Source organism: Capsella rubella, unplaced genomic scaffold (genome assembly GCF_000375325.1).
Source record: "Capsella rubella cultivar Monte Gargano unplaced genomic scaffold, Caprub1_0 scaffold_2, whole genome shotgun sequence".
Taxonomy (NCBI): domain Eukaryota; kingdom Viridiplantae; phylum Streptophyta; class Magnoliopsida; order Brassicales; family Brassicaceae; genus Capsella; species Capsella rubella.
In genome coordinates, this window is record NW_006238922.1 from 7,832,748 (window position 1) to 7,854,292 (window position 21,545).

The following is a 21,545-nucleotide window of genomic DNA, read 5'->3' on the forward strand; positions in this document are numbered from 1 at the left end:
GTATTTTGGGTTTAGATACTAAAGCTTAAACGATGTAAAAAAAAAAAGATACTAAAGCTTAAACATGTAATTATTATAATATATAGAAAAGCGTAAACATGTGATATGGCCTGGCTGTAAAATTTCCAGTTCTCTTCGTAGATACTAAATATATTTTCCTCACTAAATAGAAAAGCTTTAAACATGTGATATATTTTGAGTGTGATATTATATATAAGTTTTTGTGCGTTGTTGCCAATGGACCACCTAATTTATGTGAATAAATCCTAGAAGAGGTTTCTCGAGTCCTCTAAGAGGTTGTGGTTTGCACACAAAAAAAAAAATTGAAAAAAGAAGAGGTTGCCAAGAAACACTATAAAGAACCCTAACCCTATGTTTCCAAATTGCTCTCTCCATATGTGGCCTTGATCATCACAAAACTGCTTCAATTAGTGATGCAGATTGTGATAAACAAATTTGGACTCATAATTAAATATTCATCAGATTAAGAAAGAGCCTACACGGAGTTTATAGTTTAGTTTCATCTAACCAGATAAAATGTACTTGTAACGAGTTTTTATAACCTTTATCAATACTTGAGTCTTACATAAACCTCATTCCATTTTTGGTTCAGTTAAAACACTTAAGATCTCCAACAACACATCAAAGTCACCACAATAAATTCTTACGAGCTATAACAACACATCAAAGTCACAACAATAAAGAAGAAACTCAACACAGAGTTCACATTAATAAAAGTACATAAAGGCAACCTTGTATGACCCTCGAGGATCAGATGAAAACAACTTGGCATGAGCTAGAGCACCTTGGAATGTTAAGGAGTTCTCTGAGGATGGAAGATTCCTTACCAGCATATTTCTCCAAAGATAGAGTGAGTTTCTTGAGGCATGGTGAGTTCTCAAGTAAGTAACTCACAAATTTCATCTCTATCGCGTCCCCTTCAAATGGCGATATTATCTCAACATACTCTAGAGATGATAGGCGACACCAAGGTCCAGTCACAATACTAGCTCCCTCCTTTGAAAATGTAGTAGATTCCTAACATTACAACCAAGTGAAAGAAACAAGTTTGAGTAATTATGCCAAAGAAAGTACCTAAGTTTAAGAAAACAATCCTTACCACGACAAGATAACTTAGATTCGGGCAGCTCTCCATAAAGTTTGGCAAAATCTCCCAATTGTTGTCGTCAAAGTGAACACTCAAGGAAGATAAGTTTGCAAACAAGGGCAGTGGTTCACATCTTGAAGCATCATAAATGACCTAAACAACCACACACACACAAAAAGTTTCAGGAGAAACATATAGATGAACACTAAAATAACGAATTCAATATAAGTTACCTCAAGAGTTGTAGGAGACATGATCATATTTTTTGCATTAGATATCCCAACAAGAAAGTTGCTAATCATCTTTCCCTTTGGTAGATCCAATGGGTCAAACTTTTTGCCGAAACAAAAGTTAAACTGAACATCGATATCCGCCTCTACAAGGGAGCTCAGATTAGCTATAATGAAACTGGCAGTTAAATGATCAGAGAGCTGGAGCTCCTCAAGCTTGGGAGTGTCAATTGACACCACTAGATCATCATGAGGACCCTTCTTAGTGGAGCCATTATAGCAGAAGCTCAGCAGCGACTTTGAGCTCACATTTAAGACAATTACATTGTCATTCTCATTTCTATGTAAAGTTAGGCTTTCCAGAACTATGCAGCCTGAGATGAGCCTTTCGAAAGCCAAATCGTTGGCAAACTTAACAAAAACAAGATCAAGAACTTTGACAGACGGTAAAGACACAGACTCAAGATTAGGCAATATTGCATCAGCCAGCTTTAAAGAAACCAAGCTCTCACACTTGTAAAGTGTTGGAGGCATATCCACTTCACCCCACCAAACATCAAGATGCTGAACTTTCCGGTCAACAACATTGTTGATCCATCGCATGAGATTAGCCGTCTTGGTTTCCTTAGTCACTTGCCGATCAAGAACACAATTATACCTTAACTTAAACTTTTTTAGGGACGACTCACTATTAAAACTCAAGAACTTATCGATAAAGCTCACAACATCATTGTACTCCTTGAAATTACGACAGTCCAGGTCCAGACCAGGAACATACCTCCAGAGATGTCTCCATTTGCTGTATACGAGACTAGTCTTGACCACATCTTTTGTCGGAAGATTCAAGAGAACATGCCATTGCAAAGCTTCTGGCAAAGTTCTTAGCCAATCAACTTCACCACCAGATGCGTTGGCCCGAACTCGTTGCCTTCCCTCTTCATCCATGGCTTCAGCGGCACAATCTCCTTCGTCGGCAATGAGTTGGTGTGGTCAAGAATGAAACATATGACGGCGTTTCAAGAATGATTGACGGAGAAAAACTGAGATGTTAACTTTTTAAAACTTCATACGTTATAAGTTTTGTGGTCAACTTAGCACATTATAATTTTGTCAGAGTTTTAATGACTATATTTAATAATTTAATTAAAATTAATTTACTTGATAATATTTTATTAAGAATTGATATATTAGATAACTTTATTAATTGAACATATTATTTTATCAGTTGCTTTAGTTTTAGAAAAAAAACTTGGAAACTTGTAATCATATAAAAGCCTAAAAGAATTTTTATTTTTTTTGGACAAACTGAAAATTTTGTTTTATTTAAAAGTTAACATACCGAAATTTTAGAAGGTTTCTCAAAGTAATATTTCTATAAAGATTTATTTATTTATGATTTTGTAATATTTCTTAAGAACATTCAAAACAGTTTGTAATTACAAGAGTTACAAGTATGGTATGATCTTTACCAATATCTAATAGTTCTTTTTATTTTTATTCGAATTATCCATACATGGCCAATTATATTTGACCGATCTTTTTAAATTAAAATTATGTCTATTGTAATTTCTTTTTAAAATATCTTTCATTTGAATCATTATATCCGTTATAATCCGATATTTATCTAAAATAAATATATTTTTATTACATATTTTAATTTGAAGTAATGATTTAATATATAACTTTATTCAAGTCAATATGACAGTTTTTGTGCTAAATTGTTGAATCTAATTGAATATGACAGAATTTTTTTAGTAACAAGCGGTAGTGACAGATCTTTAGAATCTAGCAGAATAACAGAATCTGTATGAATTCCGTCATATTCAAGTAGATCTGTCGTATTCAATTTTTTTTTTGTCAACAAAAAAATTACAATCGGCCGAATAGAGCCAAATTAGAAGAATCCAAGCAAACTTGTTTAAAACTCTGCGGACAGGAGCGAGCTTTGCGCACCAAATAATTGTAATCTGTTGTATTCAATTAGATTTGTCGTATTCCGCTTTCAGGTTAACTAATTTTTCCGTTATCATTTTATGTCCGAAAAGGTTTCAACTTTCAACATATAATTAAATTCATGCCATTCAACAAAAACACAAAACTCAGCTAGATTAAGATGAATTAAGCTAGATTAACAATATTTCCAACACCAATTGGTACGTAAATATATATAAATGTTGGATTTAATATTAACTCATAAAGAATACTTGAATTGGGTAAATATATTTCATATACCATAAATTACATCCAAGAATCACAAAAAGCGTTTTGTGTGTAATGATTAAATTGGGTTTGTCATTTCTCAAAAATACATGTTCATCTATCTACTTTTTAAAATACCCTTTTTAAAATATAAAAAATTATTAGTTTTTATATAGTTTATAAGGTACTTGATCTAAATATTTTATAAAGTTTTAAAAGGTTTTTATAACTTCTGAGAAATGTTTACAAGGTTTTTAAAAGTTTCAGAAGTTTTTTAAAATGTATTTATACGGTACTCATAATATATATATAAAATTTAACATTTATATAAAGGTAATTTATACATTTTTATAAGTTACACATATTTGGATAAAATTTAAAATTTTTAGTGGTTTCTTTGATAAAGTTTGAAAGAGAAATTTTGACTAATGTTCTTTCCTTAATATCGTTATACAAAAATACCATTTTGCCATCTTCATTTTTACCCTCTTTAACATAATTACAATATGTTAAATTAATTTTTAGAATTTTCTTTTAGGTTTGGGTTCTCTAATTTTCATTAAGGGTATAGTTCTGAGGGGATAAGATTTAGTATTTGGAGTTTTAGATATAGAATTTAGTCATTTTGTATTTAGTAAAGGGGTATTTTTGAAAATAGACAACAAGAGAGTGTATTTTTGCAAATCTCCCAAATATTTATATCATTAAAATAAATTGATAGTCTTAGTTACAATTTATTTTAAATTTGAGAGAATTAATTAATATGAAATATTCGTTTGAATAATGTTTTTAATTAAGAATAAATTTCACCAAAATCAATCTAACCTTACACATACATTAGTCTAATTAATCAAGTATAAGATAAGATATTGTGTATTGATTTTATATATCTAAATTATTCTAATTTGTTATAAAAACGTACATGCGAAATTTCAAAAATACCTTTTTCTGAAACTGTTTTCAAAAAGGGGAATTTGAAAAACTACTATTTTTGTTTATTTTTTTGCAAAAGTACCCTCTTTTGTTGTTTATTTGCAAAAATACTCTATTAAATTTTTTAACACAAAAGTTTGTATACAAAAAAAAATATAATTTTTAAAAATCTAAACAGTTAAAATTATTTTGATAGCTTAAGCTTCATATGATAGTTATGTTTAAAAAATAATTACGTACATGAACCTCGAAATCGTCAAAAATTTATTGATTATTTTTTACGAGTTGCAAATTGTTTTGCCAAACTATGTTATTTTCTTATGTTTAATTACATTATTTAATAAGTATCAAATTTATATTTTTAATATAGTAGTGGTTTATTTAACTAATCTTGTTATTTAAAAACACCGACGAAAATAGATGTATTTTGTCACTCCACTGCAAGTTAGTGTGGTTCACCATTATGTAGAATTCAGTAAACCGGAGAGCAATCGCAATATTTTGTTCAATCACATTTAAAATATTTATCATAAATATTTAAAATTTTCTCCAAATTACTATTTTAAATCATAGAATACTAAAAACAATAACTATTTAAAAACTACGAGAGCTTTGAGTATATCTCGTGCAAAATAGTGAGAGTTACGAGTGATATAAGGTTGAACACGCTATTTTGTATGAGATATACTCAAACCTAATGTAGTTTTTAAATAGTGATTCCTTTTTAGCTAGTACCGAATTCTACATCATAGTGAATTATGTCATTCATTACTTAACTATTCTTGTTTTCACCCCAATTTACATAATTGCTCAAAGTGTTAATTAGTGCAAAACTCTCATTCTTGTTATCCCATGTTATTATTTATGTGGAAGGTAAAACAAAACACATAATAGTTTGATACAATTTAAGGTACAAAGGTTATATATGAATATGACCATATCCAACAACAAATACTAAACTGGCCTCTTTTAATTACATGACCCCAACGAAGTCCCTAGTAACATTGTCTTGACTCTGTAACACTAACCTTCATTGCAAATTATCTATACAAACTTCATTTTTTTAGATGTCATCATGGTCACTGTCTCCATCATCATCGTCATTTGGTGTCTCGAAGTTCATCATAAACCTAAGTGAGTCTCCTTCCTCTACTTCCCATTGCTTCTTCAGTGCAATGATCGCTCTTGAAGCAGCTGCTGCTATCGACGGGTTACTGTCTTCAGCGAGTCTCTGCAGAAAGGTTCATTGATGGGTGTTTAATATTGTTCAAAGTCCAATTTGCAAAAACAGTCATCAAGATTTGCTTTTTAAAACTTTACCTGTAATGCTCCCATGCCTGCATTTCCTAATGTCCACATGGATGGTGCAGCTGCTAAGGCATTAGCCAACGCTTTTCTACAACAAGAACAGAGACAAAAACAGAGAAATCCCGAGTCAGAAAATGACCAAACGATGAAGACCAAAACATATACAGACCAGAAGATAATGTCAAATGCTAATATGCTATTCAGTATTGGCTTTTCCATATCAAGTAATTGCAGAACCGCACAACATAGATTGTTCGCATTATAGCAGAAGGTAAAAAGAACGTTATGTTTCTTCTAAAAGCAAAGAACTCACATAAGAAAGTTGTTAACAGACATAATAGAATACTGGTTTTACCTTGTATTGACGTCTGGAGAGCTTGAGCATTCAGCCAAGAGTGATGCACTACTTTTACCATCCATCGCATCAAGGTCGATCAAAGTCGTGACTAACAACTCGAGCTGTTCAAACCAAAATAATATGATCATTTATGAAAAAGTAGGATTACTAGAACTAAGAAAAAGAATGACAAGAAAAAACTTCGGTATTGACAATTATGGACCAACCTCTTCAGGGTCAGTGTAGTCAATTCCATCAGCTTCTGAGAGTGCTGATGCCATACTCTTGTAAGCTTCCTGTTTCAATATCAAAAAGAAATCATCAGAGAGAAGAACATTATAGAACACAGTGCTTTCACCAGTGTATCAGACCTCAATAGCAGATATGCGATCAGATGAAACTTCCCCTGGGAAAAACTCGAGCGCTTTTCCATTTTTCTCCAGTGATATACGATCCGTGGTACCAGTTTCAGATGTAACCCCTCTAAGATTCAAAAGAAAATCCTAATTTCAGATCTTGATATCAAGAAACCACACAATAAATATACAGTGTCAAGGATGTATCTTACAAGCTGTCAACCATTTTGTTCACCATCTGGTCATGAACATTCTTGATGAACTGGACCAAAACAGAACACATGAAGTGTCAATACGGGAAGATGAATCAAAACATCAAAATGAGACATATAAGACTTTGATATTACCTCTAAAGCCATTAATGCATCCTCCATTGCCCGTTGTTTAGCACGGAAATCTGCACGCCTTAAATCAGCCTGGAAAAATCAGGGTAAATCTCTAAACCACAAGTTCAAACCAATACATTGAGTAGTTACTTTTATCAGGTCATACTCAGACCGCTCGCATAGTGATTAATGATTATACCTCTAAGGCGCCATCACTCCAATGCTTATCAGCAGCATTTTTCAACTTAGACTCGGCTATGTTTTTTAATATCTATGGACATAAACCAAACAAGAAAAGTAAGAGAAAACATAGCCAGAAGAAAGGTGAAAATATGTGCATCTATAAATGACAGGATAAGCATACAGTAGCAATATGATGAAGGCGTTCAGCCTTTCTTTTAACATCACGATCTATCTTTTCTGTATCTTCTCTTGCCCGAGCTACATGATAAACCAACAAGACAGGATTATAACGTATTACACGAACAAAGAAACACATAATATGTAAGTGTGAAAGAGAGCCATATCTCACCATCCAGTTTAAGGAACCCAGACCCAAGAATCGCTACATCCTGGCGTGCACGAGCATCAAGTCTCATAATGCCACTGACAAAGCATTGGAACATAAATCTCAACAACACTGGCCTTAAGTAATGTATAATTGTAAAACGTTTGGAAATGAGAAATAATACCGAGATAGAAGAACAAAGTCACTACGAGCTCTTTCATTCACAAACTTAGCATCATTGGACACATAATCAACTAAAACTTGGCTTGAGTTACTTCTTTTCCTCCTCGGCACCACTTGCTTCTCACCTTCTTTTTGTACAACTTGAGAACTAACACACCACCAAGAAACTCATAAATAACTATCCATAACAAAACCAGTGAAACAGACAAGTTTTCACCTATAGAAGCTAAGAGAATCAAAAGGGCTTACTTTGTTTCCGTATCTTGGGATTTCCCAACAAAGCACAATGTAGAAGATCTCCGAGAACTAACAAAAGTAACAGTCTTTGTACAACAAAGACCTTGCTTTAACTCTTCAACAGATAAACCCTTTTTACCAACTAGAGGATGATGAACAAACGCCAACAAAACTCTTTGAGATCTTGACGCACTAACACTCTTCCCTATACCTGGACTGTTTGGTACCACTTTGCTCACGTTAAGAGCCATTGGATAACAACCTACAAAGACATCAAATTTATAAATCCTAAGTAATAAAGTTAGGACCTTTGAAACTAATTCGACTCTATGAAGACATCAAGATGCAATTTTTATCACAAAAGGAGAGATACCCAATTGCATCAAACTCAAAAATCTTGAATCTTAAAACAAACCCATCAAGAAAGAGACAATTTTTCTCACCAAGGAGAGATACCCAATTGCATCAAACTCATAAAATCTTGAATCTGAAACCAAACCCATCAAGAAAGAGACAATTTTTCTCACAAAGGAGAGCTTTACCAATTGAATCGAACTCAAAACACTTGAAATTTAAGACAAACCCATGTAAGAAAAATTGGGAATTGGAGAGGTGAAACAGTGATGAACACAGAGTCAGAGAGAGAGACGAACCTTGTGGGGAAGAGATGAAGAAGAAGAGTAATCCAAAGAAGGATTAAGGTATTTTAGAGGAGAAGGAAGGAGACAAAGAAGTAGAATTATGGGATTGGAAAGTGTAAATTGTAACCACAAGAGTTACTTGTGGACCAGTGTGAGCCAACCATGCCGTACGTTTTCTTTCTATTTCGATTCTCTGGTCATTGTAATAGACTAATAGTGGGCAAGACTCTTTCCATTAATATCGAATTTGGGATTTTTTTTTTTTCTTTTTTGACAAAATTTTTTAGTTTAGTTCAATAATCTTATACCTTTAATATAAAGCAATTATACTATCTAGGTAATGAAAAATTTTCTAATGTAATTGTAATTTCTAAAAATGCAAGATAAAATAATAATAGCTATTTTTATTTGGAAAAAATCTAAAAATAATCCATTTATGTATTTTCTTGGGATATTTAATATCTGAACTATTTTGACGATGAAAAAAATATTGTATTTCAATATATTTGGTTTATTCAATCGATAATTTGTAAAAACCATATCAAATCAACGATTATTCAAAACATAACTTTTTTAAATACAAGAGATTTCACAATTCTACATTAGAAATCCATCTGAAATCAAAATACAGAGGTGTTACTTTGAAGAATTTGTTTGGAAAAAATAATAGAAAAGCATATGTATACTCATGTTCACAAGAAACTTGCTAAATCAACTCAAACTATTTGATAGCGGTGTTTTTATACCCAAACTATGATACCCGACAAATAGCAACCTAACTCCGAAAAAATTCAAAATTTTCTACCTAAACTATATGAAATTAGCCAAAACAAACATACGCCTACACGGTGTTAATTAACCGTTTAACGGCAATAAGTCAACTGACACTATGGTAATGACAGGACATCGAAATTGAGTAAAAACGTCGTTTCATGAGTCTAGGATTCTTAAATCGAAGAATTTATTGAATGTTTGCATTATTTTTGATGAGATTTGAAGCTAAAGATTTGATGAGACGTTGTCATCTCTTATGTTTTTTCCAAAAAAAAAAAAAGTCTCTTATAGCTTGACGAGTACCTTGAATCTCAATGTGAGATTTAGAAGAATAGAGTAAAGTTAAGCAATCTACGTGGAAATTAATCTTCGTTTTATCCAATCTTTGAACAATATTTGCTAGCTATAGTTTTATCCTTAGATTAACTGGACAAACTTTGAGATAATAATACAATTAGCGACAAGTCAAGAACTAACGAGACACAATGTTGTTCGTTTGTTTGTCGTTGGTTCAACCGTTCAACGACCAGTCACAGCAACAGCGATCGTAATTTCCCGTCGTTAATTTTTGTAGGGACTGATTTTAAAAACACCGCGACAGCGTTTTAAAAAATAATGTAATTACTAAAGTACCCTCATTAATTTTTGTAAATCTCAAAGAACTATCAATTCTAAAATCCCAAATCATCTTTAAAAAAAAAAAATCCCACAGAGCCTGTTGGAGTGTGATGATAGCTACAGTGTTGTACGTGTAGTAGAGATTCTAAATGAGTTGTCTGGAGTGAGGAAGTGGTCGCGTTTCCACAGAGCCTCAATTGAATCTTCTGGCTGATGTCGCCAATCGACAGGGTTTCATTGCATTTCCTAGTATTGAGGATAAGATTAGTTATTTGGAGCATAGGACTGCAATAAGTCTTGATGATTGAACTTGTTAATTTGTCTTTTGTTTCACTCTGCTTTTATCTTTTTGAAACTTGTTTATAGTTATGTTTATAAAGTTATTAGTTTTGGTTGATCGTGTCTTAGATTTCATTCTTGGTTTATGGCTACATGGTTTTTTATTTGGTTTTTGGCTTCTTGATTTTTTTGTTTATAGGCTACTTGATTTCTTGCAGATACTTAGATGGATGTTGGAGGACAATGATGATGTTGAGTTGTTAGAAATGCTTAATAATGAGAGGTTGATTCATAGATCATATCGAGGTGCAAGATGGTGTCATGCTCAACTCCTCATGCATGGATCAAACCAACAGTGTTACGATATTTTGCGAATGAATCAAAGAACATTTGAAGCATTATGCAGAAAGCTTACTACGCGATATGGTCTAACAGAGGTTGCAATGTTCACACTAAAGAAGGGGTTGCGATGTTTCTTGATTTGGTTGGTCAGGATAAAACTATAAGAGATACTGCTGTCAGATATCAAAGATCATTGGATACAATGAAGAGGAAACTTCATGAAGTTTTGAACGTTTTTGTGAAGTTTGCAGCGGATACAATAAAACCAAGAAGAGGAAAGTTCACAAGAGTAAGCTCAAATCTGAAAAATGATGATCGATACTGGTCCTATTTAAAAAACTGCATTGGAGCACTTGATGGAATGGACATCCCAGTTCGTCCTCCTACTACAAATGCAGAAGCATACAGAAAAAGAAAATTAGAACCAACAATAAATGTCTTTGTAATATGCATATGTTGGTGTACCAAGTAGAACTCGATACAAAGGTATTGACTCATTGTACAAAGACTGAACTATTTCAAGCTCATCGATCATGAACAGAGCTGAGTTGAGCGAGATATCTTATTTTGACACTCTACTCTAAATCCATGTGAATGAATTAACTGACCCATGTCCTTTACATATCTTAATCAATGGCCATGACACCGCACCAATATCATACAATCACGCACGCAACAAGCGTCCATGACTCAATCCGAACTCTTTATAAGATTATAACTAACATATGGATACAACATCAATCATACATGTATTATAAATGGTATTAGTTTACCACCAACATCTTGTTCCTCTTTAACCGGAATCGCCATGATACAGACCGGCCTTGAGGTTTCTGTTTAGGTTATTCCCTTTCTGTTTTAAGATATCATCTAAAAGCGATCGCACAGTCTCTGATATGTACACATTAAACCAGAGAACATCAGCTTTCGATGTTTATCGGGAGAAATAAGCCGGGAGCAAAATTACTCCTCTGCAGGCTGGGGCGATGCCTTCACATGCCCTCGTAGAGAACCCGGCGTTCGAGAAGATCAGACAGAACGTCTCTCATGTTATCTAGAGATACGGGTTTGAGTAAAACACCGTCTAGACCAAAGCTCATGCATTTCTCCTTTGTGGATTTGTCTGTGTTACCAGAGAGTGCCACGAGCAGTGGCCGTTGGTGGCGTAGTTTTGTGAATTTTTCGTGTATACGGATGGCGATTTGGTAGTTTTCGACCCCAGGCAGGCACACGTCCATGAAGACCACTTTGTGCTCGTGGGACACAACTCGGAGACACTCCTCGTTTGAACTCACCATGGTCACTTCACATCCAAGGTGTACCAGAAGTCCCTTTGTCACCATTCTACTTACTCTGCAACCAAAATAATCGACAATTTCTGCATTTGCAACAAGTACGGCAAGGGTTTTATCAAGGAGAAAGGCAAGAAGCTTATACTAACCCGTTCTCGTCCATGACAAGAACCTTAAGTCCAGTGAAATTTGCATGCCGGGGAATGGCTGGAACTTTTGGTATGCCTGACTGTTTAGATTCCTTTAAACGGTCTGAAATCCCGAGTTTAACATCAAAGATAGCAGTGCATCCTTTTCCAAGACCATCGCTCTCAATCCAAATGTTACCCTCCATCAGATTTACAAACCTTGTCATATCAAACGCATAAGAGCAAAACTTTCATTAATACCAGAACATAAGAAAAATCAGAAAGAAAATAAGCATTCTCTAATAAAGGCTCAACCTTTTGGAGATGGCAAGGCCAAGCCCACTACCTCCCGAACTTCTCGTCGCTAAAGATTGTGTTTGAGCAAATTTAGTAAAAATCTTGGGAATGTCTTGAGGATTTATTCCTGCCCCAGAGTCTTTTACCTATATTGGAATAATCGTCAAATTTAAGACCCGAGAAATATATCCAGCTATGGTTTAAAGTCCCAAAGATACTAACCTTCACTCTCAAGTAGAAATGACTCCCAGTTGGCACGACAAAAAAGTCAGCAGCTCTAGTGTCTGACTTGGTGACAAGAGCGGTTACGGAGATACTACCTTGTTTGGAAAATTTCACAGCATTACCAACTATATTTAATATTATCTGCATTAGCCGTTTCTCATCCCCAACGACAAATTCTGGCAAATCAGGTGCAAGATTTAGTGTGATAGGTAATTTCTTAACAACCGCTATAGGCTTTATCAGATTGAGGACCTGCAACAATATTCAAATATAACGATGAAGTGCACAAATACTATAACTTCTGAAATATATAGAGCTGTTCAAAATTCTGACATATTAGTGTTACCTCTCTAAATAAAGTATGAAGATTGAATGTCCCGAGTTCAAGTTGAAGACTTCCATCTTCTAACCTTGAAAGATCCAAGACATCATTCATCAAAGTTGCCAAAAGGTTACTACTTTTAAGTATTGTTTCCACCATCAGCCTTTGTTCAGGGGTTAATTCCGTTTCTTGAAGTAAGGAAGAGAGTGCAATGATCGCATGCATAGGTGTCCGCATCTCATGGTTCATAACTGCCAGGAAATCATTGCGGGCACGGATTGCTGTTTCTGCTTCTCGCCTTGCCAAATCAAGAGCGACATTCTGCTCCATGAGAAGGTCCCTAGCTCGCATTGACTCTTCGAGGATTGCAGCATGAGAGAGAGCCACAGCCACCTGGAATAAGAGAAAAGAAAGCATAGAAAAGATTTAATATCAGACTTCAGACTAAACCAAACTATAAGAAACAAAATTATAAGGCTATGACCAAAAATAACAAAGAAGAAAACAATAGGAAAGAGAAATTATGCTGAACCTGATCAGCAACGACTTCGACGAGCTCCAACTCATGGACATGCCATTGCCTTGCACTATCTGAAGGAAGCATCAAGACCATCAGAGCATATCTCTTTGTTGAAAGCTCAGGCCAGTCATTAATCTGAAAATTGGAAAGGTGCAGAAGTGGAACCCTCACAGCAACCACCTCCCCAAGCATATATTTCCCAGAGACAGGTCTCAACCTAGCCACAGGGGAATTAGGAGATATTTTCATAGCCCTACTAGTACCAAACACTTGGTTGATCACAGGTAACTGAATCGGAACCGTATACTCAACAGGATGTTGCTGACGAAGTGTATAAGAGAGTTGTAGCTCTAACCCAGTCCTAGTAGGCATCCACAATGCACACTCCTCTAAAGCTAATGTTCTACCGAGCTCAACAAGTGTAGTCTTTAAAATAGTATGTCTATCTAAAGTGCTTCTTATCTCATGAGTCAACATTCTGACATGCCGTCCAGTTTCTTCCTGAGTCCGAATCAATCCCATCTCTCTATCAAGCTCAGCAGCCTTATTTTTCAAGAACAATTCCCGGGTCTTAACACTCAGCAGATCAGGAATAATATGAACAAGCATCAAAGCAGTAGCACACGAGACAACAGCGGTCATCACCTTCGCTGTGGTCATCACAAGCGCCACGGTTCTCGAATGTGTAGTGAAAGTCCATAAGTTAATAAGATGCGTCGCCCCACAAAGAACAATAAAAGCACCAAACTGAACAAGTACCCATCTATAAGGAAAAACCGCAGATTTCTTCACAAAGTATATCAATTCGAGAGGAATCGAAAAATACGCAATCGCAATGAAGAAATCCGATATGTATTGATATTTCATTAACAACTCATCAGCTGGCCATTGCGGTTCAATACAATTGCACACTTCCATTATGAAACTGTACACTATCTTTCCTCTCTCAACACATACACACCTGTTAAACAAACATCACACGAGCATCAAAATTGCTACATCAATCACTACATGCACCTCAGAAACAAGGATTTCTTCAATCGAACTGGTTCTGAATAATCTAGAAATTAGGGTTCATACATCACTGCGATGAACTCGATCACAACGATTACACAAAGAACTACGATGAACTCGATTACGAAAAAAATTAGGTTCGATTTCAGAATCGAAAACAGAAAAATTCGAATTCCAAATCTTGAAATTAACGATTAAATCCACAATACAATTGCATTACACTAGAACGATACCAATTAGGTTTCTCAATCTCTTTGATTTGAGATCGACAAATTCAAAAAAAAAAAAGTGGAAGTGAAGAACATATATATACACAAGAACTCAGGAAAAAGTACGATTGGTGAAAGAAGAGAATCGAAGAAGAAGAAGCTTACTTGGGAAGAATTGATCGGAGAAGAGAAGGAGGATTTTGGGGAAGTCGGACGCGGCGGAGAGCGACGGAGAAGGAGACAAAGAGGAGCGTTGAAGCTTTTTTATCAAGTCAAAAATGGTTGGGTTTAACACTTTATTTTTATTTTTTTTGACGTCATTTCTCTAATTTGTTTTTAATATAAGATATTTTATATTTGTTGGAAAAGTTGTAATATATAATTAGAGAAAATTGTGGGCTATGCCCTGAACTGAACAGTAACAAAACTTCTAAGGATTGCCATTTAAAGAAATCTCTTCTCCCGTCTGCCACAAGAACTTTGTAAAAAGACCAACTTACCCCATTACTTCTCTATTCTTCTTCATCTTCATCTTCATCTTTTTTTTTTTATTATTCCTCTTCTTCATCTTCATCTTCAATTTTTTTTTTTTTATTCCAACAACACACAATACCGACGGACCAGATTCGACGGACGAACTCCGACGTACCAGATCCGGCGGACCATAACCAATTCCGGTGAACTATAACCAGCTCCGTAGACCAGTTTCGGCAGACCAGATTCGACGGACCAGTTTCGACAGACCATAACTCCAGCAGACGAGTTCCGGCAGACCACAGTCCGGCATATCACAGTCCGGCATATCACAGTCCAGCGGACAAATTCCTAGGGACCAGATCCGGTAAACCAGTTCCGCCAGACGAGATCCAATGGACCAGATCTGATAGACCCGAATCGGTAGACTAAACTTGTCTATCATACAGTTCTCTTGAAACCACAAATAATTGAGTAGAAGATGAAACAAGTGATGCATCTATGGAAGATATCCATCAAAGATCTATCTAGATGTACACTTGTATATAGTAAAGTAAATCTAGTTTTTCATAAACGAACTTGTCTATAATACATATGTTAGATGAATAGAAAATAAATTGTCTATAATCGAGTGTGGACAAAAATCAAAGAATGTCGACAAAAAAAACTTGTCTATTGATTAATGTCTGTAAAAGTCAGCTTCTTTTGTCTTCCTTCCTTCCTATTTTTGTAAAACTCACTCAACACTCACTCAAAAATGCTGAGGGTAAAATCGTCCAAATTTCCCTCCTTGTGGCATGTTTTGAAAGACATTATTGATAATGGCACTTCCACAAGTTTGAGTTTCCAAAATGGCATAATACATAAAATTCCCATATAATTATATATATATAGCTGAGTACTGTACATGAATTTATCTCTGGAAATATCTATACTATTAAAAATAGAAAAGATTTTACCAAGTAAAATTTTATAGCTGGAGAGTGGAGATTATTGTATAAAACATTCTTAATGATCGAATAAACATAAATAAAAAGGAAAACAAAGTTGTGCAATATTCAGAGTCAACTAAACAATAATTTTTATTCAGCTGATGTGGAAAAGAAAGTTCGGTGACCTTGAATATTACATAAGTCAGTTCATGTATAATATAATGTTGGGAAAAATGACATAAAAATTCCAAACTTTCAAATTTGGGATAAATGAATCCCGAACTTTAAGAAGTCATTCAAGTTGACTTTTTCGTAAAATAACTAAGTTTTGTTGATGTTGTTTATTTAAGCACGATGTTTAATCTCTGTTAAAATCTCGAAAACGGGGTTGACTACATATGTGAGTTGTTTTCGTTTAGCCAAAACAGATACGTTTTCTAAACGACGAAACAATGTCATAATTTTTATCTCTCATAGAGATAGTTCGCAAACGAACTAACTTTATGGAAACGAACTAAACATCATACATTGGAAAATGTAACCGTTTTAGACTCTGTCAAAATTAATAATTAAATTAACCATTATCTCGAAAGAGCATGTGAAGAAAAAAATCATACATCAAAAGATGTAATAGGACTTAATTATTATATAAATAGTTATGGTCAATCCATACAATGTCAATTAGTTTGAGTTAATCTTCTTACAATAAGAATTCGAATAAATCGTAGTTTAGTTACTTTTCTTTGTTACTACTATTTTACTATACGGACTCAAACAAAATTTGAGTAATTCACAGATACCTTGGAGACTTTCCAATTTTTACGTCCACTTTCCAATAGTCGTATGTTTTCTTTTGTTTCTCTTAATAACACATACTCACGAAACTCTCATTCAATATAAAGTAAGCTACTGTCTTCTAAAGTTTATCGATAAAATAAACAATTAAAGAAGCCTAAACGACACAAAGACTTTGACGAGTTCGGGTCTCCAATGTGAAAGCCCTACTCATCGTGGCCTTTCTTTACATCGTTCCTTAATTCATCAATGTCATAGAACTCGCCATTAAAAGAACCCGACCAGTCTTGGTCCGATGGTGAAGCTTGACTTTGATCAGGAAAACTCGGTGTACTTTGCTGTTGTTGTTGGTCCTTAGTAGCGACACCATCATGTTCTTCCTCATCATTGAATAATTCATCTATGTCAAAGAACCTGTCATCTTTAGACATATCCAACAAGTCTTCTTCGGTACTGTTGTCCTTTCTCCAGCCGGTCATCACCATATGGGATCTTGAATCTTGAACTTGCGTAGGAGGAGTAGGAAGACTCATCTGTTGTTGGTGTTGTTGTTGAGTAGCGACACCATTCTCTTCCTCTAGCGTCGTCATCATGAGATACTGCTCATACCCAAAACCATAAGGCTGCCTTTGATACGGTTGTTGATACTCAATATCACGAGGAGGCTGCGGTTGAGAAGAGTTTACCGGGCCTTGACAAAACTGCTGCTGTTGATACGCCAAACCACGAGGCTGCGGTTGATAGGAGGGATCCAGCGGGGCTGGCTGAAATATAAGTTGTTCATACGCAAGATGATGAGGCTGCGGTTGATAAGACTCTAGCTGGCTTGGCCAAAACTGATGCTGTTGATCAGAATCTAGCTTGCCTGGCCAAACTTGTTGATACGCAACATGATGAGGCTGCGGCTCAACCTTCTTCTTCAGTGCTTTCTTCTTCTTCTCACTCTCTTCTTCCTCTGCTTTCTTCTGCTTCTCACTCTCTTCTTCCTTTGCTTTCTTCTTCTTATATATCTTGCACAGAGCATAGTCCTACATACACCAAACCAAAACAAAACTCACAAATCACAACAATATTAAATAAAAACAACTTAGTAACTTGGGAACCAAGAAACATATACATACATACCTTTTCTTCATCAGACTGGTCATGATCAACCCAATATTCATGCATTAACCAATCAGTTTTCACGCCATTGGGTTGTTTCCCCACGTAGTACGTAAGTGGACTCTTGTAGCCAATAATGTTGCCTTGGCCATCGTAAACGTCCTTAGTAGCAACTTTTGCGTGCCAGTATCCTCCATTGCCTCCACGTTTCTGATTAATTCCACCTTTACCTTTCTTCTTCTTGTTCCTCTCCGATATAAAGAACCATTCTGTATCATTACCTTTCTCGTATTCCACTATTTCATATAAAAAAACATATAAAGATAAGGAAACCCTAATTAAAGAACGTAAAGAAATAAAGAAAACAATAATATCTATACGGAGACAAACCTGAGAGTTGTTCTGGATTGGACTCGTAGATGTTTGCTTGATGAATAAAAAACTTGAGCAATGAGTTATTGTTCTCTCCAAAGTAGTGTTCCCGTCCAAGTAGTGTTTCAATGAGGTTCTTGTCGTTAGGTTCATACTTATAGCCTGGAGGAAAGGAAGGTCTCGTCGACGGTGGTTGTCTTTGTGGTGCCGGCGACGATCTTTCAGGCATCGACATCGAGTAAGTTTGGAAAGTTGACAATGAGAGATAGAAAGTAATTCGTAAGAGATTCAACGTAGGTAATAATGTATTTATAAGGGTGTAATAAGATACGGATTTTTAGGTTTATCAAATCTTGGTAAATTAGATATATTGATTAGATTTAGTCATTTGAATAGGTTTCGAAATATTTAGGTATTATCTTTGTTCATCAGAAAATAATTTAAAATTTTTGTTCTTTTTGTTCTTTAAAATAAAGAGAGAAAAAAAAAAGACGGCTTCTTTTTCGTTTTGTCTATTGGAATTTGGAAACCTAAACATATTAATATTTTATTTTCATATTTAGGAAAAAAAACAAGAATGGATAAAGCTTTGTCAGCATATACGGAGCTTTAAGTAAAAAACGTTGATTATAAATGTTAAGTAAATATGCTTTCGAAAGTTAGTTATTCATGTAAAATACTGAAATTTTGAAAATAATGTTAATTACAAATTAAAGTCTTATACGAGACTTTTTGTTGTTAAAGATAGTCATATCGTACTTAAACAATATACTCCCAGGCCCACTAAGTCTTCAGTCTCGGTCCAATATTCGCTAAAACCTCTCTCAGCCCATTTATCTGACTAGTCCAGTAAAGGCCCAATAATTTTAATAAGTCATAAAATTAATACAGGAGATTCCAAATAAATTTGTCAAATGCGCCGCTCACGAGAACAACAACAATGGCGTCAGTTCGTCTCTGCAACAACCAAACGATCTTCAAAGCTCACCAATGGCTTCTTCTCCTTCTTCTTCTCCACCAAGACTAATCCAAATCCAAACGAAAAACAACAAATCCTTATCAACGCCATCTCCAAATCCTTACAATCCAACGATAACTGGGAAACTCTCTCAACCAAATTCTCATCCATAGATCTATCAGACTCCATCGTTAACCAAATCCTTCTCCGATTCAAACAACCCGAATCAGCGAAACGAGCTTTAACCTTCTTCCACTGGTCAGCTCACACACGAAACCTCCGTCACGGAACCACCTCTTACGCCGTCGCGATTCACATCCTCGTCAAAGCTAGGTTACTCATCGACGCTCGAGCTTTAATCGAATCGTCTCTGTTAAATCCCGATTCCGGTTTAGTCGATTCGTTGTTGGATACTTACGAGGTCTCTTCTTCTACTCCTCTAGTGTTTGATTTGGTTGTTCAATGTTACGCTAAGATTAGGGATTTGGAATTAGGATTCGAAGTTTTCAAGAGATTGTGTTGTTGTGGATTTATTCTTAGTGTGGTTACTTTGAATACGTTGATTCATTATTCTGCGAAATCGAATCGGGTTGATCTTGTTTGGAGGATTTACGAGTGTGGAATTGATAAGAGGGTTTATCCGAACGAGACGACGATTCGGATTATGATTCGTGTGTTGTGTAAAGAAGGGAGATTGAAAGAAGTTGTTGATTTGTTAGATAGGATTCATGGGAAGAGATGTTTACCTCCTGTGATTGTGAATACTAGTTTGGTGTTTCGGGTTTTGGAAGATAATCGAATCGAGGAGAGTATGAGTTTGTTGAAGAAGTTGTTGATGAAGAATATGGTTGTCGATACGATTGGTTATTCGATCGTTGTGTATGCGAAGACAAAGGAAGGGGATTTGGAGTCTGCGAGGAACGTTTTTGACGAAATGCTTCAGAGAGGTTTTAGTGGGAATGCGTTTGTTTATACGGCTTTTGTTAGAGCGTGTTGCGAAAGGGGTGAGGTTGAAGAAGCAGAGCGGTGGATGAGTGAAATGGAGGAGTCTGGGATAAATCCGTATGAAGATACTTTTAATTGTCTTATCGAGGGTTGTGCGAGATTTGGGAAAGAAGAGAAATGTTTGGAGTATTGCGAGGTAATGGTAGCAAGAGGGCTTATGCCTAGTTGTTCTGCTTTCAATGAGATGGTTAAGAGACTAAGCAAGATTGAGAACGTGAAACACGCAAACGAAATCCTAACAAAGTCAATAGGTAACGGGTTTATACCCGATGAACATACGTATTCTCATATGATTCAAGGATTTATAAATGGAGACGACGTCGAACAAGGGCTCAAGCTGTTCTACGAGATGGAATTTCGAAAGATCTCTCCCGGTTTCAAGGTGTTCGAGGCACTAACAATTGGACTTTGCGCTTGCGGTAAAGTTAAAGCCGGAGAAAAATACTTGAGAATTATGAAGAGGAGACTGATAGAGCCATCTAATGTTGATATATATAAGGCACTGATTAAGGCATTCCAGAGAATTGGTGATAAAACGAATGCTGATAGAGTATATAATGAGATGATGTCAATCAAATGTTTCAAATTAGATGGTTAAGAAAGTTATTACCTGAAAACGTTAGATGATTGTAGGCTTCATAATTGAAAATGGTCATAGAAGATTTCGATACTTCTTTGCTAACAACTAAAAAAGTAAATGTTTTTAACTTTTCCAAAGGCTTTGCTCAAACACAAACTTTTTCAAAGCAATAATAGAGAATTTTTTTGTTTCAAAAATATAATTTTTAAAATTATCAATGCACTATTAATTCAGATTTACAAATTTCAAAGTAAATAATTAAATATTACTAGTTTAGAATTCTAAAAATCTGTGAATCACAAAAAATTATATAATTATCATCAACTTTAAAATTGTTTCTTAATATATGTGAAAAACTAGAAAAGTTATCGCATCTGTTATATGAAACAAAACGTATTATGGAAGAATTGAAAATAGATGCTAAACAAACGTATTAAGTCCACCAATTTAATCATAACTAGATTTGGACCCGCACGTACGTGCGGGATTGATTTTCAAAATAAAATTTGTTACTAAATTTTGAAATATATTGCGTACGTACGGGTATGTTTGTAAACGTAACTTTTAAAAATGTTATTAACATTTATAATCTGAACCCGTACCAGTTCAATATTTGATTTGTTTTTAAATCACTTTAAACAAAAAAGAACGATACAACTTTGTTTTGGATAGATGTACACTTAAAAAAATAGTAAAAAAAATGTGGTTTGTACATCTGGAGACAGAAACTATAACCCGTGCATCCTAATATGTCATGTACTCATGTTTTTCCATCTCATAACCATTTTAATAATAATTTACTCATTTAAGATAGTATATTTTTCGAACATATAAGAAAATAAGTTAACGATTTAAACTTACACGTAAATGTGGGGTTTTATTTGTAGATATGTTTATTCTCTATAGCATTTATAACATAAACTAATATTGGTTTGCTTT

At 34.8% G+C, this 21,545-nt stretch overlaps 5 protein-coding genes across 7 annotated transcripts; 1 reads left to right on the forward strand and 4 right to left on the reverse strand.

Moving 5' to 3' along the window:
* Positions 1 to 538: 538 nt before the first annotated feature.
* On the reverse strand, positions 539 to 2,378 carry LOC17896000 (FBD-associated F-box protein At1g66310). The gene is made up of 3 exons (XM_006300933.2): positions 1,342 to 2,378; positions 1,121 to 1,261; positions 539 to 1,038 (listed from the first exon to the last, which is right to left on the reverse strand). The coding sequence occupies exons 1-3, from the start codon at positions 2,281 to 2,283 to the stop codon at positions 772 to 774; spliced, it is 1,350 nt and encodes a 449-aa protein (XP_006300995.1). The 5' UTR covers positions 2,284 to 2,378; the 3' UTR covers positions 539 to 771.
* Positions 2,379 to 5,309: 2,931 nt separating this feature from the next.
* On the reverse strand, positions 5,310 to 8,529 carry LOC17895553. Of its 3 annotated transcripts, none has more exons than XM_006301236.2 (13): positions 8,379 to 8,529; positions 7,738 to 7,987; positions 7,490 to 7,636; positions 7,330 to 7,403; positions 7,162 to 7,238; positions 6,997 to 7,068; positions 6,819 to 6,887; positions 6,684 to 6,733; positions 6,487 to 6,598; positions 6,343 to 6,411; positions 6,134 to 6,237; positions 5,791 to 5,866; positions 5,310 to 5,701 (listed from the first exon to the last, which is right to left on the reverse strand). In XM_006301236.2, the coding sequence occupies exons 2-13, from the start codon at positions 7,974 to 7,976 to the stop codon at positions 5,534 to 5,536; spliced, it is 1,257 nt and encodes a 418-aa protein (XP_006301298.1). In that variant the 5' UTR covers positions 7,977 to 7,987; positions 8,379 to 8,529; the 3' UTR covers positions 5,310 to 5,533. The 3 variants fall into 3 exon arrangements, with proteins under 3 accessions (XP_006301298.1, XP_023643955.1, XP_023643956.1); XM_023788187.1 differs by lacking the exon at positions 8,379 to 8,529 and adding an exon at positions 8,268 to 8,355; XM_023788188.1 differs by lacking the exon at positions 8,379 to 8,529 and adding an exon at positions 8,169 to 8,234.
* A 2,394-nt stretch (positions 8,530 to 10,923) lies between these two features.
* On the reverse strand, positions 10,924 to 14,656 carry LOC17895141 (ethylene receptor 1). Its single transcript, XM_006300717.2, has 7 exons — positions 14,552 to 14,656; positions 13,176 to 14,124; positions 12,668 to 13,036; positions 12,319 to 12,573; positions 12,115 to 12,242; positions 11,821 to 12,018; positions 10,924 to 11,732 (listed from the first exon to the last, which is right to left on the reverse strand). The coding sequence occupies exons 2-7, from the start codon at positions 14,079 to 14,081 to the stop codon at positions 11,372 to 11,374; spliced, it is 2,217 nt and encodes a 738-aa protein (XP_006300779.1). The 5' UTR covers positions 14,082 to 14,124; positions 14,552 to 14,656; the 3' UTR covers positions 10,924 to 11,371.
* A 2,137-nt stretch (positions 14,657 to 16,793) lies between these two features.
* Positions 16,794 to 18,298, reverse strand: LOC17894140 (protein BEARSKIN1). The gene is made up of 4 exons (XM_023788505.1): positions 18,082 to 18,298; positions 17,713 to 17,987; positions 17,544 to 17,615; positions 16,794 to 17,429 (listed from the first exon to the last, which is right to left on the reverse strand). The coding sequence occupies exons 1-4, from the start codon at positions 18,296 to 18,298 to the stop codon at positions 16,794 to 16,796; spliced, it is 1,200 nt and encodes a 399-aa protein (XP_023644273.1).
* A 679-nt stretch (positions 18,299 to 18,977) lies between these two features.
* On the forward strand, positions 18,978 to 20,696 carry LOC17894189 (pentatricopeptide repeat-containing protein At1g66345, mitochondrial). Its single transcript, XM_006302042.2, has one exon. It carries the CDS (start codon positions 18,978 to 18,980, stop codon positions 20,622 to 20,624), a length of 1,647 nt encoding a protein of 548 aa, XP_006302104.1. The 3' UTR covers positions 20,625 to 20,696.
* Positions 20,697 to 21,545: the final 849 nt, after the last annotated feature.